This window comes from Eutrigla gurnardus, assembly GCF_963514095.1.
Source record: "Eutrigla gurnardus genome assembly, chromosome: 14".
In the NCBI taxonomy this organism is placed as follows: domain Eukaryota; kingdom Metazoa; phylum Chordata; class Actinopteri; order Perciformes; family Triglidae; genus Eutrigla; species Eutrigla gurnardus.
In genome coordinates this window covers 14718487-14736746 of record NC_139937.1, presented here as the reverse complement: position 1 = coordinate 14736746, position 18260 = coordinate 14718487, and the positions used below count along the sequence as shown (strand labels likewise).

The following is an 18260-nucleotide window of genomic DNA, read 5'->3' as shown; positions in this document are numbered from 1 at the left end:
AGCTGGGATCGGCTCCAGCCCCCCCACAACCCTGAATACAGGATAAAGCGGTAGACGATGGATGGAACTGAATCCCATCTCTGATAAACCACCCGCTCCTGGAAGGTGGTTTAGGAAGGGACCGAGTCCACAATGAGCCTGCTGCCTCTGTCTGGGGGCGAACCAAAGCTGGATCAATATCTGGCAATAAACACAAATCACAGTAGAATAATGATAGTGCAGGGTTTAAATTCATATCAATAACTACAAATGGAAGCAATAGTCCTGTTGAACCTGTCAGTTTAAATCATGTCTATCTGGTTTTATATATTGTGTTCTGGATTTTGTTTACTTTTATTAGTTAATTTTGTTTTACTTTATTTAAATGAAACAAATGACTTTCTGTACATCATTCAGGTTGTTGCCAAAATGTCCTTACTACATTCACCGTGAGGCAGGCAAAAATAGAATTCAAGAATCCCACATGGCATACAGTAAATAAAATTTATTTTCATTGTTCAACAACACACAGATTCCTCATTCGAATGGAAATAAAGAGTCCGCTGGTCACAGTCCATGGGTAACAGTGCAGCTGAATGTCTTCTCTCCTCATCAGTCAGCAGCCACACCTGCATTGCAATCCGCTCCTGATGCTGAGGGAAAGCAGCTTTATAAATACCAAGGCTCCTCGGGGGTGGGGGGTGGTGGTGTGTTGTTAATGGAGTGGGGGGGGAGGGGGGTGATTAGAGGTGGCTGTGGAGGCTCATTTGCGCTGAACTTGTGTGAAGGAAGAGGGCAGCTGGATGGGCTGGACGGACTGCAAGGGCTGGACGGGTTTCTTGCGGGAGTCTGGGGAGACCCTCTGGACCGCCGTGGGCAGCAGCTGGTTCCGTTTGATGATCTGCAAGGCCAGCTGGGTATTTCCTGAAGACGCATGACAAAGATCCATTTAACCCATCACTCACATACTTAACAAAAAGGAGATACTGGTAACAAACCACAGTGGAATGACCAGCCAAACACAAGACTGCTGTCAGTGTTTAGAGAGACAATTATGTCACCACGACAACCGACTTCATCAAAATTATCACGTCAGATGCAAAACATTTCTTTTGAAAATTTAAGCTGCTGAAAGCCATTATTTGTGAGATTACACAACTTTGAATATTTTCATCCAGTGACATTCAGGGAGTGTGCAGTTCTTCAATGTTTTCTCCAGTTATTAAAGTAGAATTACTACAGTATCTAAAAGAACATTGAGACAGCATGTAGCAGTGGATCTGATGATTATAGCATTTTTTATATATTTTGCCCCACATTGTAAAAGGAATAACCTCAAGTTAAAAGGGGTTCTCAAGAGTGCCAGTGAGTGTGTGCTGAAGGTCTGACCGTTCTGTAGCTCTAAGTAGACTCCCAGCAGGATCGCTTCAGGTGGAATCTCCTTGGTGTTCACCATTGATGCAGCCTGATGAAGACAACACAAATCCCTGAGTGAACTTTAAGTTATGATTTTACTGTAGAAGAAAGATTGTTTAGTCAAACTACTTTTTCCAAAGTCCAGAATGAACTTTCATGCTAAAGAAAAAGTTTTGTTTTTCATGGATTGCAACTTGGCATCTTCACACATCAGTTTTTTCACACTTTTTAAGTTCTTTGTCAACATGAATATAACAACCTTTAGGTTCGGTTCTTGAATATAATCACAGGGCCTGGAAGAATTTTCTACTGCGACTCGATACCAGAAATCCTGACACCACCTTAAAATAAATATCCTGCTGAAGTCATGCATCTGTTGTCATGGTTACCTGATGCAAGCACTTGCGGGCCTTCTCATACTCGCTCCTCAGACAGTAAGCGCTCCCAAGGTTGAACAGCATCATGGCCCGAGCTGATGTCACACTGCTGGGGTAACACAGGGGGGTCTGCTTCCCTGCTGCACACACACAAACACAAACTATTAGAGAAATATCCTTGATGCTTTAACTTATTCTTTATAGTATAGTTTGAGGATTCATTCAGAGGTCACAGTCAGAATACAACTCACATTACACTAATATTATTAGCTTTATACCATTTGTAGAATTAAATTCCTGCTGTGGCAGCGTGGGATTACTTCCGACTTGTGTGATCCAAACATTTTCAATAACTACGAGTGTTGTAAAGTGCAAAAGTCAAAATGTATTGGTAGAAGATAGATCACAACATGTGTTCTATATTTTTTATCCTTCAATCCATATTTTTTTTGCCATTTATAAAAAAGGAAATAAAGTTTAAGAAAAGTCACTGCTGTCACAAAAGTCCCAGGGGAAGTTAGAGCAGCTTTAGCTTCTGTACCGTGGTGTATCCCCAGGTGAAACAGAATGATTAAGTGGTGTTCAGTTACAAGAGGGAATAAAATCAAATCCATCACATTGATTGGACCACTAAAAAGGGGGCGGGGTTAGAATGTTGCCCCAGTTTTTGGTGCAAGTTTTTTTCCCCCATAAAAATACGAAGAAAATAATGCCTTGTTTGCATATTAACTGCATGATAGGGGACGTGATTGTTTTGACGGATGCATTATGTCATTTTAATGTCACATGATTCTTGTTTAAACATCCTATTGTTGTTATTTTGAATTGTTTCAAGTTAAAATCACGCATTAAGGTTTAAACAAAGAAGGACTCACATGACTCGACAGGCTCATCTCCTTTGTCAGAACCTGTTAACAAAAACAAATCCAGCATTAAGGGCAAAAAAACCCTAAATCATGCTTTGCAGAGAAACGTGTGAAACCCACAGACCTTGATCTTGGTCGCTGGTCAGCACTCCCATTGACACATCGCTGACATTCTCTGGGTTGAGGTGAGTGATGGCATCAGAGATTCTGTCCAATGAGATCAGGGCTTCAGCAGCGTAGAGGTGACCCAAGAATCTGACATAACGGCAAAGGAGGAGGAACACAAACCCGTCAGCTGAGTGATTCTAGGTGGAGGAGGACGCTGCTACAGATGGATGAGGTCCACCAACAGAACACTTACTTGAGGGATCCAGACACCTTGGTTTGATGGAGCAGCTTCTCAGCGTGGTTTAGAGCCATCAAATTGTCTCCCAGCGCCAACGCCACATAGGCGCTACAGGCCAGGATGGAGCACCTTCACATCAAAAATGTTGGAATCAGTGAATACTGTACAGCCCTCTGGATCCTCGGGACGAGTTAATGCTCAGCGGATGTGTGAGGAGAGAAAATGAGTCATTACCTGAGATTTTCTACCTCCTGTTTTCTGAGAGGAGACGATGGGGCTGCAGACAGGAACTTATCAGCCTCCTGACCTTTCCCACTGCAAGACATCCCCAGAACACACATCCAGTTCCACTGAGCCACAATCAAACGTCTACCACAGTGCATTCAAGTGAATGTGAATTAAGGCCATTAATTGAGCCAAATGGTTTATTTCCCCTCGGCTTTTGTTGCTCAACAATAAAAACATTAATGCTATATATCAACACACACACTAGTCATTTATCAATGCAGAATAATTCATTATTCATCAATGCGATATGATAAAGGAAAACAATCCAGTTGAACATCAGGCAATAGACTTATCATTTTTCCTTTTATTCTCTCTCTCACGCTCCCCGGCCCTCTTTCCTATCTCAAGGCAACCCCAAGGGACACAATTAACCAGCACTAACATAACATCTGTTGCGGTAATAAGAAAGATGCTGTATGGGGGGTGTGTGTGTGTGTGTGTGTGTGTGTGTGTGTGTGTGTGTGTGTGTGTGTGTGTGTGTGTGTGTGTGTGTGTGTGTGTCTGACCTGCAGGCATCGCTGTTCTCACTGCCGCTCTCGGTGCTTCCTGACTGACTGGAGCTCTTGGAGCCATTCTCTGTCTTGGTGTCCTGCTGCTGGTGTTCAGGCAGTAGCAGCAGAGCGTTCCTCAGGCAGATGGCTGCAAACTCCATACTGGCTACGGGGATAGCTGCTGACTGGCCCTCACTGTACAAGCACACACACACACATTCAGCTTGGGATGATTCTAGTGAAAAAACGCATCAGGATGATACAAGCAAGATGACAACTAATTACATATCAGTCGGTCAGTGATACAGTTGATATAAGAAAGTCTGACTGGGGGGAAATGTGTATTCAATTATGTACACTGACCTGTAGATAGTATTCTGGGTAGACTGGGATGCCAGGACGATCTTACGATGGTAGCCTTGCCCGACGATAGACTGAACTATACCTTTTTTACAAGGTAAACCTTTGCTCTCCTGCTCAGACCCCTGGGAACAAACAGACAATATCAAATAACTGTATGCTGCAATTCAAAGAAAGTCACTGAGGAAAAATAGGTTAGAAAAACAGGAAGGAAAAAGTATGCAACTAAGTAACGAAGCTGAACTCAAATTAAGATCTACATCAGTGAAGTCATACCCCCTTGTTAGCAGAGATGCAGCACTCTGCCAGTCGCAGCCACAGTCTGGGGTTGGAGTGGTAAACCTGCACGGCCTCCATCAGACACTCAAACGCCGCCAGAGGCCGGCCGATATGCAGCAGCTGAATACCACAGTTATACAGCAGCTCGTAGCGCTTGTTGGCTAGTAGAGCACACATGGGGATACCTGTGAACTTCTTAGCTGCAGAAGAGAAGTAACAACAGAAGAGAGGGACTTGTTACCACCGTGGGACCCACACATAACGACACGTTTCTAAATACATCTTTTTTTTAAAACATTGTAAGATGAGGAAAAGGAGCAAGAAGCTACAAAGATGTTACATCCAGCGTTCAGTGAGACGAGTGCTTGCTGAGAGGACTTGATGGCTGTGACTCACATTGCCCGCTGCTGCCGTCTCCCAGCTGTGCGCAGGTGTGGTCGTTCTCTTGCAGCGCCTTCTTGAAGTAGAAAATGCCGAGGTTGTGTTTCCCCATTGCAAAGTGAATGCAGCCCAGATTGTTCCAGAACATACATCGAACACATTCCCCTGAATGAGACAAGTCAGAACACACGCACAGTCAGTCAACAAGCACAATCTAGCTGTGTGGACTTTTGACATCAGAGCAAGCCATTAATGTGGAGAGGTGCAGTAGTTTGTCACCCGTCTTGATGGGTCCAGGGTGCTCTGCGATGTTGGAGCTGTTCAAGAGCTTCACTGCTTTCCGGTAGTTTCCTCTCAGGTACTCAAAGTTACTCTTGAGGAAGAGTGAGGGTGCAGACTGATGGGGAAGACAGGAGACACAGGTCAGAGAGTCACACACTTGGACTGTAGTTGAAATTATATGACATGAATATCGACCTGCCATCAATGCCACAATTGTACTGGATGAACAGTGAGTGGAGGTTCATTTCACACTGCAAATTCAGCGTTGTGTGCATCAAATTCACTATTGAGTTATTATCAAATTTCCGTGATTCCATCCATGTTTTCTGCATCGTGTCTGAACAATGTGAAAAACTAGCAGCGACACCGAGACTCACGTTTCCCGCTGTGTTCATCACCGATTTGATTTCCCTTTTACAGGCCTTGGAGGACTTCATCTGAATGTAGGCTCTCACTTTGTACTGTAAAGGAAAACAACAATCAGTCCCAGTCAACAGGATGAAGAGTCCGACACGGAAAAACAGTGGATGTTGAAATCTGTGAACTCTTGCCTGGTGCATCTTTGATTTGGCCGCCTCAATCATGGCTGTGAACTCTGCTCTCTGGTTCGCTGTATCTTTGTTTGAGCTGTTGCTCTGGAATCAAGCACAACACTCAGACGGTAAACTGCACGCTCTTACATCTGCTTGATGTGACACATTTAATTAGTGGCTTCAGACACGACTGCAACGGCGTACCTCTCCTTTGCCGTTCTTGTTGCCTCCTTGTACAGAGAGTTTGTCCAGCACAGCCAGTAGATGGAGGGCCTTCTCTGGCTGGAAGGTGAGCAGGTACAGATCCACCAACAGGAAGCACACAGCCTGAGCAAACTTCTCTGCTAGGACAAATAAAACAATGACTCCATGCCAAACCACATTTCCCATAAACCCTGTTACTTTACACATTGTGCCAACTATTCCATTGCTGACACGCACGCATTGTAAATTTAGCCATTATTTTGGGTCAGAGTCAAGTCAAGCCTCAAAGACTTGAAACTAGTGGTTATTAGGTTATGGGACCTTTGGCTTGCACGTCCAAGTGCTGATTTCTATTATTCACACCCGTTTGGCAGAGCTTCAAGAGCCAAAACACACAGCACAGCATCTTTCAATATTTATGGCTCAACAAGTCAAGTGACCTTTCGCTAAGTCCCGCCCTACAATGCAGACTAGCGTATCATCTTCCTGTCGACTATCTGGCTCTGCTTTAGATATGGTCATTTCTTTGTTTCAGAATGTCTTCTTTTTCAGACTGGTTTTGTGGATTTGGAGATGTTTAAACATTGTGTAATGATGATAACTCACTACCTGGAGAGAGTGGAAGGAGATAAACCTTTCTAAAACTCAGGGTTTCTACGTAATAACCTGTGCAGCTAACATTAGCAAAAGTACGTTTGCACATCAAGTAATAGCTTTGTTCCTTATTTTCATTGACTTCTGTCTCGACCACCAGGTGATGTGCTGCTTTAAGGTTTTTCAAAATATTTGATCATATTTCTTCAGGGTCCACTTTGTGACAGTGTATGCTCCACATTGCTCTGATGGATTGACAAAGTAGCAGCGAGGGGGCGGGGCTTGGCAAAGGGTCAACTGATTATCCAATTACATCACCGGTACACTTAAGTAAAGCCCATGTTAAGCACCACAACATACCAAACGGTTCCAGAAACTGATAGAGCCTCTCTCCTATGGCAATGGCTTCAGAGTACTGCCGCATATGGTAGTGGATGATGGCTTGATTGTAGTACAGCAGGCTATTTTCAACATCATCCAACCCGTCAACGTCCTCTGATGATGTGTGAACCTGCAACACAAAGAAAGGACGCTCGAGGAAATCCACGACACCACGAAGCAAAGTGCTGTTTGTCCTCGAACTTCATTCAACGTGACCTGAAGGCGTGAGGAAATCATGACCCACGTTTCAGCAGTTACCTGGTTCTTCATTGCCATTAGTGTCTGCTTCAGAGTCCCTGTGGTAGTTTGACTGCTCTTGTAAAACTCCGCAACAGCTTTATTCATGGCGATCTTGTAGTCCTCTTTGTTGAGCTCCTGCAGGGCTTCAAGTTGTTTGAGAGAATCGTCGAACTTCCCAGTCTGTCAGGAACAAAGTTGCAACATGGAATATGTGAGCTATATATGCAGGAGGATGTGGGATTCAGTTTCTATTAACTTAAGTGTGCATTCATGGGAATGAAGGAACATCTCACACAGATATTTGACCGTGTACAGTCACCAGTTTTGTCTGTTTAGCCTTTAATTAATGCTTCCTTCCCGTAGGAATAGTGTTTCCAGTGGCTCTCCCCTCCACAGTTGGGACATGGTGTTAGGTTGCATTGTGGTAGGGTCAGATAGGTTAGGGGTCAGGGTTAGGCAAGGGTCAAGTTAAGCATTGCCAAAGATGTCTGGTTGTGGTTAGAGATAAGGTTGGGTTCAAGTTAAGGTAAGAGGAAGCAGACTTTGACAAGCTTGCACTTAAAAAAGGGACAGTTCACCCTTAAATCAAAAGAACATATTCTTCCTCTAACCTGTAGTGCTATTTATCAACCAAGATTGTTTTGGTGTGAAATGCTGACTGTTGAGAGATGTCTGCCTTGTGTCTAATATTTATCATGCATGTCCATATGTAATGAGTAAATGCATGCTTCCTAGTAGTTTAGTAGAAAGAAAATAGCTCCTACATGAAACTGCTCACAACAAGATCAGTGGATTATCTTGTGTAACCGCGTCTGGAAAGAAAAGCTTTGAACACCACAAGCCAAGTGCAATCGGGTTCCATTACACTGGAGAGAAGGCAGACATCTCCGACAGCCCAAATCTCTAACACTAGGCAACTCACAACAAAACAATCTAGACTGATAAAAAGGCACTGCAGGTAAGAGGAAAAATATGTATTTTTACACAGAATTAACATTAATGACAGCTGATACGACCGGCAACCGGCAAAGTTTGTCACTTTAGCCAATGACAGTAAAGCTCAGCACTGACTAGAAACAAGAAGGCACTACCTGAATGTTTTGAACACAGCTTCTCTTTGCCATTGAGAAAGAAGGAGTTAGCTTGTGTGTGTGTATGTACGAACTTGGCTTTCGCACAGTCAGCGAGACAAATCATTTTTCACATGCGTGACGCACCAGACCGCAGCAGAACACTCACGCTGCAGCACGGCAACACTAGCAGGCCGAGGTGGCCAAAACACGGTAGAGTAGAGTAATGTGATTAAAGTAAAGCCACAAACAAGCCATTAACACATGCTGGCCCTGAAGCCAATCATTAGGATCAGCTTGTGAATTTATCTACTTGTGAATTTATCACCATCCTTCAGAAGCAGTAAGCATATTTACAAGAGGCTTACCATTTCCAATATTTTTACATTGAAATCTTCATCAAATCCCGGTTTAAAACGTTTGATGACTCATCCTGCATTGAGGGGCGTTTACATACCGATATGGCAAGATAGAAAGAAATGTGTGCGTCGATATCAGTGGGAAAAAACTTTGTTTTCATTTATGAAACAATGTGGCTGCAGTTAAATTCATTCAAGGGAAACTTGGCCGATTTTAAACCAGTCATGTGTATACGGATGAGCGCGGTGAGAGGAGAGCTTGTCTGAAGTGACACAGAGCCAGTTGAAAATGGGTAAAGTTTCCCAGGTGAGAGAGGTGTTGACTGTTTAGCAGTCCAATCAAATGCAAAGGATTTGATCTCCATCTTGTAACTGTACACTGCTCAAACATAATAATAAAGTGTAGACACTGGGTCTAGCAGTTTCTTTTTATATTTATAAAGTTTTGATAGGTGTCATGGTGTTACTGCAGAGAGCAGTTGGACTGGATTATGCAGTATGTTATAAAAGTAGGTGATTTACCGCAAACGCTTCATATGCATTGCCTGCCATTTCTTTCTCTTGGTCTGTCACTCCAGGGGATGATGAGTGGTCATGCTTTGCCTCGTTTTGATCTGATCAAAATGAAAGAGAAAGAAAAAAGTCAAACTTACATAACAATAGTTTCCAACCAAGTCGAAACATGCAATTCGAATAACAGTGTTGCCAGCCTGTGTTGACTGAAGCACTACACTCAGTTGTAACTTTATTATTATTATTATTAGGTACACCTTTCTAGTTCTGGGTACATTTGTCCCCCCATTTCTTCATGACATGGCTTCAACAAGTTGCTGGAAGCCTTCTTCAGAGATTCAGCTCCATGTTGACATGATCGCGTCCCACAGTTTTGTTGGCTGAACATTCATGCTGAATCTCAGTGGAAACATTCAGGCACCATCATGTGGCTCAAAGGGTGTACTGCAAATCTTGAATAAAAGATGTATTTAGTGACCCTGATCATATCTCCTGTGACCCATCTGTGGGTCAGGACCTAGTCCTTGGGAATCAGTGCTCTACTGACCAGAGATCTTTCGACAACAGCCATGACAGCTCACTCAATACACTGTCGTGTTGGTGGAACCACCTTAAGACAATGTGTGATGATTTGTGACATCATGATGCATTTTCCTGCTGGAAGCAGCCCTGAGAAGATGGGTAGAGTGCAGCCATTAAGGGATGCACATGGTCACCATAGGTCTGACATTTAAACCAGCCCATCATATTCCACTGACAGAGATGGGTGGGGATTTTGCAATACTGTTAACTCTCGGGACATTCTGATGCTACCACAGATATCAAGATTTGTCTGTCCAGGCGGCAGTTATATGAGTCACTGTCGAGTTTAGGCGACCCCACTGTAACCACAGTTTCCTGTTTTCAGCTGTCAGGAGTGGAACCTGTCCAGTTCAAGTCTCTTGTTGTGCATTCAAAGACGCTCCTCTGCATGCTTGGTTATTTAAATGACTGTCGCCTTCCACTTTGGCCATTCGCAGGGTGTTTTCACCCAGAGAGCTGCTGCTCACAGGAAGTTTTCTGTGTTTCACACCATTCTCTGCGAGCTCTAGAGGCTGTTGAGGTGAAAAATCAAGTTCAGCAGATATTCAAGCCACCCCCTTGCACCAACAATCACGACACGCTCAAAGTCACTAATGTTGGGTCTGACCAACAACTGAAGCTCTTGACACTTACATGCACCAACTTGTTTCTTGACTATTTAGATATGTGCATTAATAAGCAGGTGTAGCTAAGAAAGTATCCACTGAGGTTACATGGCGTGACAGTCGGCGGATACAAATCAGACATGTTATGGCATCGGGAGTCACGTTTGACATAAGCCTCGTTGTAATTCAGAACGCATTTAATCCATCTCAAATCAATGTATTTGAGTAGCGTTAGCATCTCAGCCGGAGAGCTGGTTCACCCAAACAACGCCAACGTTAACTGTTAGCATAACTTAGTTGATAGTTAGCCTGCTCGCTGTTGGCAGAAGCGTGTTTGACTGAGCTGAATATTCTTAGTACTCCGTGAATTATGTGCACGCCAAATATTATTAACGCCGTTTCCCCCCAATCACAGAGACACTTGAATGCGACATTTTTGAATGAACTTTTGCCTGAACGTGTCTGCAGGCTACATGCATGTCGTGTATGCTAACGTTAACTGGGGCAGGCGCCCTGAGAGGGTTCACTGAAATTGTGTGGTTTTGGATACAGAACACAGCATACGCGAATGGAAGACTGTGCGTGATATGAGTGATTCCCTTCAAAGTGTATTGTCGGTTATTAATCCGGCAGAGTGCATTAAAAAAACGAATCCGTTCAAGGAGTTAAAGCTAGCTCAAATTGAACATAACTAGCTACCCAGCTAGCATTAGCTGACACTCACCTGTATTTTCAGCCATTTCTGGGGCCTTTTCAAGGACAGTTAGGAATCCTTTGTTTGTAGTTTAGACTATATCCGTCTAAATTCCGTTGACTGGCGGATGAAACGTTATACTTATACGCGAATGCTTAATCTCCAGTGTTTCACACAGAAGATGGCTAGCCGAAATCTGTCTTGTCCGCTCTAAACAGATTCTTCTTCGTCGTTTAGTGACAGCTTGCAACCAACGTGTTAAACCGAAACACCGCCCCCTGCTGTCGCGGATGTGTTAGGAAAAGATTCACCTTTATTGGCCGAGTGTGCGTGCGCATACAGGGGATTTGAGTACGTTTTTCTTTATTTTTTTTCTCTCTCAATGTGCAGCAATTATAAAGAAATAAAAGCATACAGATACCTGAAAAGAGCATTCTCCCTGTTTTCAGCTTTATGCATTTTCCAGCTGTTTGAAGAGGATTTTTAAATAGTGAATTTAGCTTAAGAAGGATAAAGGAAAACTTCATCCTTTAGTTTAACACAGACATAAATTGTTTTTACCACATTTGGAGATAAACTCACATACTGCTTCACAAAGCTGCACAATATTTTGGGTGCTCATTTCTGGCTGCATGCTCAATGACCTGCAGAACACACACAGCTTGTTCTCTTCCACTAGAAGTTTCAAAATCATAACTGGGGACCCCATCAACATCATCCATTTCGAAAAGGAGGAATCGAATCATGAGTGATTGTCAAAGAGCAATCTCTGCCTTTAAAATAATAAGTAAACGCTACTGGTGGTTTGAGTGGGTGGTGGTTTGGGGGGGGGGGGGGGGGGTGACTATAGACACAAATAAACAGTGGAAGTGAAAGTGTGCATGTCAGTCACACGCAGTCAGAGACATGGATAAGTTTAGGTTGATTCTGGACATTGCCAGCAAACAGAGCAGCCTGGGTTTCGGCTTGGTCGCCCTGCTCACAGCAGGGGGGGAGCAGATCTTCTCCTCGGCGGTCTTCAACTGCCCCTGCAACAACCTGAACTTCGTCTACGGCATGGTGTTCCTGCTGGTGCCCGCCCTGGCCCTGCTGCTTCTGGGTTACATCCTCAACAAGAAGACGTGGAAGCTGTTGACGGGTCTGTGCCAGCGCAGGGCCTCGCTGTGTCGCTGGAACAGGCTGGTCGCCGCCTTCACGGTCCTCTGGCGGATCAGCACCACCGCGCTGGTCGCGCCCTGCACCTGGATCGCCGTGGCTCTGCTCAACGGGAAGTACTACGAGTGTCTCATGACCGGGGCCAACGTGACCGCGTATACCGCGTACCTGTGTACAGAGAAGAGCTCCCAGGTCGAGTGTCAGCAGCAGCTGCACCGGTTCCCCTGCGGGACGGGCATCGATGCAAGCCTGTCCACGGTCCGCAACGATGTCCTGCTCAACCTGAAGGCTCAGTCTCAGGTCAGTGCTGCAAATCAAACAGTTAGAGATGCTTCAATCTGTGGGGTTGGCTTTGGAAGGGTGATGTATATAGTGATGATAATACAGTATTTAACTGTAATATATTATATCAGGCTGTATAATTATAGGGGAAAAGTTCAAAAACTTTGTGCTGCATATTTAACTTCATCATAAACAGAGTAGGCCACACAAAAAAGAGGGAAAATAACTCCTCAAACCACTGCAGCAAAATGAATATGGCATGTATAGGATTAGCTTTAGTCATACACAAATGTTGAGAATAGTCAGATGAAGACATGTTTTTCTTCAAATGCTTCCCTGCTAGGATTACACCAATATAAAGGAAGCAAGAACCTACAGTTCTCATTTCTTATAATTGTCAAAAAACATTCTTCCTTTACTGCATAAGCGCCGGTGGGCACATGACAAGAAAGATACAGTAATGATGAAGGAAGTTGTTAACCCGTGCTGTAATGATTGTAACACTTTACAATAAGGAACTCAACACTTTCACTAGTCACTAGGGAAAAAATGAGGAACTAGTAACTATTTAGTTAGATCTCGGGCCATCTTCTTGTAAAACAATATATTTACCAAATTCTCATTACATTCAATTTAATTTTCAATTAAATTTTATTTATAGTGTCATATCAACAACAACAGTTATCTCAGACATTGGCGAGAAAAAACTGCTTGCATAGTAGTTATAGTAGTAGTAATATTAGCAGTAGAAGTCCATGGGGGAGGACCAGCCCCCAGCTCCGTATAGATCTCCAACATGTTGCCGTGGAGCAAAAAGCAATCAATGTTGAAAAATGATCATGTCGGTAAATCCTCACAGTGCACCATTAAAAGGTTAATCACAAAATCACACTCTAACGCAAACTAACTGATGAGGCAGTGATAGAAAAGCAACTCGAGTTTACTGCGAGGTAAAATTACTGTTTGTGTCAATGGAGCGTGGTGGCTTTAAAGACAGCACAGATAACAACTTTAGTTCACTGTCGAAAAGGGCCGTGTTACAGAAAGTTTAAGCTGCGGGAGAAGCACTTACAAACCTCAGAACCTCCAAACCATCCCTTTAATGTGCGACGGAGATCAAACTGAATCTAAATCCATGCTGCGTGTGACCACAGATCCTGGGTTGGCTGCTCATCGCCTCCATCATGTTGTCCAACCTGCTGCTGAACTGTCTGGCCCGCTGCACCTCCCCCATCAGCTACCTGCAGCTCCAGTTCTGGAGAGCCTACTCTCAGGAGGAGAGCAACATGTTCGATACATGCATTGCTGAACACGCCAAACAGCTCGCCAAGAGGAACACGAAGAGCTTCTTTGACCAGACGCCGCCTGAAGACATCACCATCCCCACCAACAAGGACTGGGAGAAGGTCTCCTCCCTCTACAAGTTCAGCACCAATAACCTCCATTACAGTACGTTGCACAAGTACGTGGAGAGCATTCAGGAGACCGACGGGATGATGAGGATGGCTTCGGTCAAGTCGAGCGGGTCTGCTTACAACACCCCTGCTGTGCTCGATTTTGTGGATGGTTGCGGCGGGGCAATGTGATGAGGTTCTTCAGCATCAAGGGATTGTGTGTGTATGTTCACACGAAAAAAGGCAAAGTGGATATTAGCCCTTGTGCAAATTTGGACGCGCACACTCAATTTAGACACAGACAATATGGCTTGTTTTCTATGTCTGTGTTGGTTTAAAAAGGAAATGTTTACCACGTCACTACTTCCATTGCACTGCTGCCGGACTGCAGAAACAGTGCCTGAACAATCCATTGGATTTTGGATTATTGATTATTGGCATGGGAGAACCAGAACCCGGACTTCGTGGGGCAGAATGTCAAAAGGAGGTTTTCTAAAGGGAATCTGGTGCTCGAAAAAACCAAAACCCAAACCTTAACACTTTTGTTCACAGCGGCCACCAAAACCAACATAAAATCAAAGTTCCTCATAATAACTTTTAGTGGAAATTCTGACATGTCAACAGTAATAAAAAAATATATTGTTTATAAAAAAAATATATATCTCTTCATTTCTTTGTGACACCATCATTATACACAAAAAGACAGACTTATGAGTTTAATGATGGTGTTACTGTAGCAGCAGATACTGATGTGCTTCAAATACATTGAATGCGTAGAGGAAGATTCACCACTTCCTGTATAATGCACTGTGTGTGTGTGTGTGTGTGTGTGTGTGTGTGTGTGTGTGTGTGTGTGTGTGTGTGTGTGTGCGTGTGTACTTTGAGTAGGTGGTGTACTTATGGTAATGGAACAGAAAACCCACCAAGAGGATGTGAGCACTTCCTCACTCCACCCTGCTGCTGATGCTGACCGTTTCTTTCTGTCTTTGCAACAATGGTATGTTCTCTATGGAAGCATTTAAATACCATTAAAGAATGCTCTTTTTATTCTGTATGCTTTTCTGCATGTATTCTGTTTTCTTTTGCCCATTTTGTCGCTCCAGATTTTAAAAAAAAGTCATGCTCGTTGAACGCACGCTGCCACCTTGCACATCTGAGACCTGTTTGTTGTGTTCGGTGAATGTTTGTGCATGAAGAGAAACAAGTCAAGTTGTCCTCCTTCATATCAATTCATATAAAAGTGAATAGAAACAGAAGCGTGACACTGTTTCACTTCCTTTGCTGTGTTTTTTTGTCTGTTTGTTTTGCAATTATAAAACGGTTGCATTCCGGTCACAATCAAGCGCACGCAGACTGGTATTTGTTAAAACTAGACCAACAGGATTTTCCACTAGTGATTGCATCACCACATCTAGAACTGGAGAGGGAAGCTTGTAAAGAGGGATGTGAACAGAGTGAAGCTGTAACTTTTAGCAGCTGGGGCTTGTTAAAGCTTTCCCTTTTAGTGGCAGAGAAGCAGGGATTTTCCTTTGGAGACGGAGTAGATGAAGAGGCGTTGGGTGGGAGGGAGCATCAGATGGACTGAAGGAGGAGTCTTGAGAGAAAAGAGCCGGTCCAAGGGAGGGGCACAGAACGTGTTTTGTCTTCAGCTGAGAAAGAACACAGGACAGGGAATTACTGCAGGCTGCACAGTAACTCGGCTCTCTGTCTTTCACTTCGGTTGATTTCTCGTGGAGCTCGTCCGAAACCTCCCAGTTGACACCATGGATAGCTTTCAGACTGTCCTGCGTTTCTTCATGAACCAGAAAGCCACCATTGGCTACAGTTTCATGGCTCTCCTGACTATCGGTGGGGAGCGAGTCTTCTCCATGGTTTCCTTCCAGTGTCCGTGCAACCACGACCAGAACTTCGCCTACGGTCTGACTTTCCTGCTGGGCCCGGCTGCGGTGCTGCTGGTCTTAGGTCTCTTCTTTAGCACCAGGCTGTGGAGGCTCTACACTGGCTGCTGCCTCAATCCCATGAAGCTGTGCCCCCGGGGGAAATGCTTCGGCTGCTTCAGGGCATTCATGAGCATCTTCTCCGGAGCTTGCGTGGCTCCTATAATGTGGCTCTCGGTGGCCCTGCTCAATGGCACCTTTTATGAGTGTGCCGTCAGTGGTCTCGATGACAATGTGGTGGTGGAGCTGTTCTGTAAAAACAAGACCATGAAGTGCCGGGAGGAGCTGGCCCGGGTGCCCTGTGACCGGTCCAAGCTGTCCAGTGATGAGCGCATGGAGCTGCTGCTAATGTTCAGGGCCCAGTCACAGGTAAGATAAACACCACACAGGATTAAACTACTCACACAGTTCTCCTGTGGATCTGGAGGAGCTTCATCAAGTCTAGAAAATACCCCTGATGATGTCATAGGGAGACACAAATTTACAAAAGATCATGGTGGCACAGAGGGTCTAATGAAAGATGCTATCCAGTTGCATTAAGGGAAATGTAGGATCCAGTGATCCATTCTAGGGACTAAAACCAAGGATTTGTCATAGGCATGGGTATTGTTGAAATGCCAATACCAATATAATGTAACCCATCATGTGAATAGAAGCTGTTTGTGTATCAGTGGTAATTATAATATTTCATAGATATTTCTCTGAATGTTGTTCCAGCGCCACAAAAATGACCCAAAGCAGTGCATTGTTGGAAATCTGCAACAGAGCTGATTATGTGGTCAAAATACTAAAAGACAAAAAAGGAAGGTCGTTTTGTTAGATCCTCCCAGTTTTGTAAACGCCCAAACCCTGATCACATCACTATGACATCATCAGGGAGGGTTATTTGTCCAGACTCCAAAAAGCTCCCCCCCGAGCCACAGACGACATTCTGCAACTATTCTAAGGCTGTGGGACAAACCATCATGTGAAAACATCACATGACTTCAGCATGTTAGTACTGATTAATGCATGAGGCTGACTTTTCTAGAGAGTTCTTTTTGCACTACAATTGCATTACTCATATCGCAGTGGCGTTGCACATGGCGAGGAGGCGTCTGGAGCGCCTACCAAAACCACACTGTGAAATAAGACAACCCATCATCATTCAACATGGAATTCAACAAGGCCTTCAGATTGTTTTCCCTTCCTGTTTCACATGAAGGCTCATATTTTTAAGCCAATCAGAGCATACTGGGCTTTAGTCGGGAGGGGCCCTTAAAGAGGGAGGCGCTCAAACTTTTCAGACTGAGGGTGACTCCAGGTATATTCAAACAGACAGTATGAGATAAAGAATGTCTTTTGAACATTAAAGCACATTTATGTTCACGGTACCTCTGCAGATCCTGGGCTGGTGTATCATCATCATTGCTGCCGTCGGGGGCCTCCTGGGTACCTGCTGCAGAAACTGTCGCTCCAAGGTCAGCTACCTGCAACTCACATTCTGGAAACGCTATGTGGAGAAGGAGAAGGAGCGCTTCGATAGCTTCGCTTTGGACTACGCTACCAAACTGGCAGAGAGAAACCTGCAGAGCTTCTTTGAGAACAAGGACCCTGAGCCGTTCCCTTTCCCCAACCACAAGGCATGGGAGGAGATCTCTGCACACTACACCTTCTCCAGGAGTGAGCAGTACTACAGCACGTTGCAGCGGTACGTGGAGAGGACGGACAGGGACTTCACGCCGGAGAAGAGACCTGTTTTGGACTACGACCATGGGATAGAGATGCACTGAGAAAGGGCAAACGGTGGTGACACTGTCATCACTGTTGGTATGTAACTCAATAGTCTGTTGTATGTGCAAGTTTGACTCAGGATAAGCTGTCCCTCAACGCTGCCCTGTCAGTATACTCTGAAGAATGGACCGATTGCCAAACTGCAATGGTGCGACTTTCTCGAACCACTAAGCTAATGAATGGCATAACCACTAATTTATTAACACACTACTTCTCCCTACCTCCGTAACACTGCATGCATTTGAGGCATTGTATTACTAGCACAAAGTAAGTAATTAACATTAAGAAGCTGCAGTCAGGGCCGTAGCTACAACTGAAAACAGTGAGGTCATGACCTTTATTTCTGATAAATTGGGGATTGTAGCAACCTCCAGGACCGTGGTGGTTTGTGTACTTTAAAACAGACCAGCTATTGTTTTAACTGATAACACTAAGTGCTGATCATAGCAGGTGAGCAAGTCAGACATGGACTTGGACCCTTTTTTTTAAATCCTGGCTACGCCCCTGGTAAACATGCTAACCGTCTAAACAGGCCTTTGTATGGTATGCTGTATCATGTTTGACAGTGAAGGAAGAAGCGTTTTTTTTTTCTTCTGTTAAAAGTGTGAAGCACAATCAATGTCATTATCTGTCAGTTATTGGGGAACCAACTTTTGTTATTAAAGCTTTTTCAATTTAATTGCCTGTCTGGCGTCCTGCATTTGGGTCCTCCGTTTTGAGCTTTTAGCATTTATTTGCATCCTTGTGTGTCATTAAAGTTATAATCCTCATAAAATGCATTATGCCAAACTCCATTTCAGGGGTTGAAACAAGCCTGGACCAGCTTTTCTATGGGAACTGTGTCCGACATCAGCGTATGAGACAAGGCGGTACCTTAAG

At 44.2% G+C, this 18260-nt stretch overlaps 3 protein-coding genes across 3 annotated transcripts; 2 read left to right on the top strand and 1 right to left on the bottom strand.

The window, feature by feature from the left end:
* Nucleotides 1-469: 469 nt before the first annotated feature.
* On the bottom strand, nt 470-11064 carry cnot10 (CCR4-NOT transcription complex, subunit 10). Its single transcript, XM_084027185.1, has 19 exons — nt 10871-11064; nt 8969-9060; nt 7036-7197; nt 6757-6907; nt 5803-5939; nt 5617-5700; nt 5443-5526; nt 5063-5180; nt 4799-4948; nt 4400-4602; nt 4127-4248; nt 3779-3958; nt 3219-3299; nt 3000-3113; nt 2763-2893; nt 2648-2680; nt 1785-1912; nt 1369-1444; nt 470-903 (listed from the first exon to the last, which is right to left on the bottom strand). Exons 1-19 carry the CDS (start codon nt 10884-10886, stop codon nt 743-745), a joined length of 2223 nt encoding a protein of 740 aa, XP_083883311.1. The 5' UTR covers nt 10887-11064; the 3' UTR covers nt 470-742.
* A 658-nt stretch (nt 11065-11722) lies between these two features.
* On the top strand, nt 11723-13867 carry calhm6 (calcium homeostasis modulator family member 6). The gene is made up of 2 exons (XM_084027311.1): nt 11723-12295; nt 13432-13867. Exons 1-2 carry the CDS (start codon nt 11747-11749, stop codon nt 13861-13863), a joined length of 981 nt encoding a protein of 326 aa, XP_083883437.1. The 5' UTR covers nt 11723-11746; the 3' UTR covers nt 13864-13867.
* A 1464-nt stretch (nt 13868-15331) lies between these two features.
* Nucleotides 15332-18060, top strand: calhm5.1 (calcium homeostasis modulator family member 5, tandem duplicate 1). Its single transcript, XM_084027312.1, has 2 exons — nt 15332-15977; nt 16991-18060. The coding sequence occupies exons 1-2, from the start codon at nt 15435-15437 to the stop codon at nt 17378-17380; spliced, it is 933 nt and encodes a 310-aa protein (XP_083883438.1). The 5' UTR covers nt 15332-15434; the 3' UTR covers nt 17381-18060.
* The last annotated feature ends 200 nt before the right edge of the window (nt 18061-18260 follow it).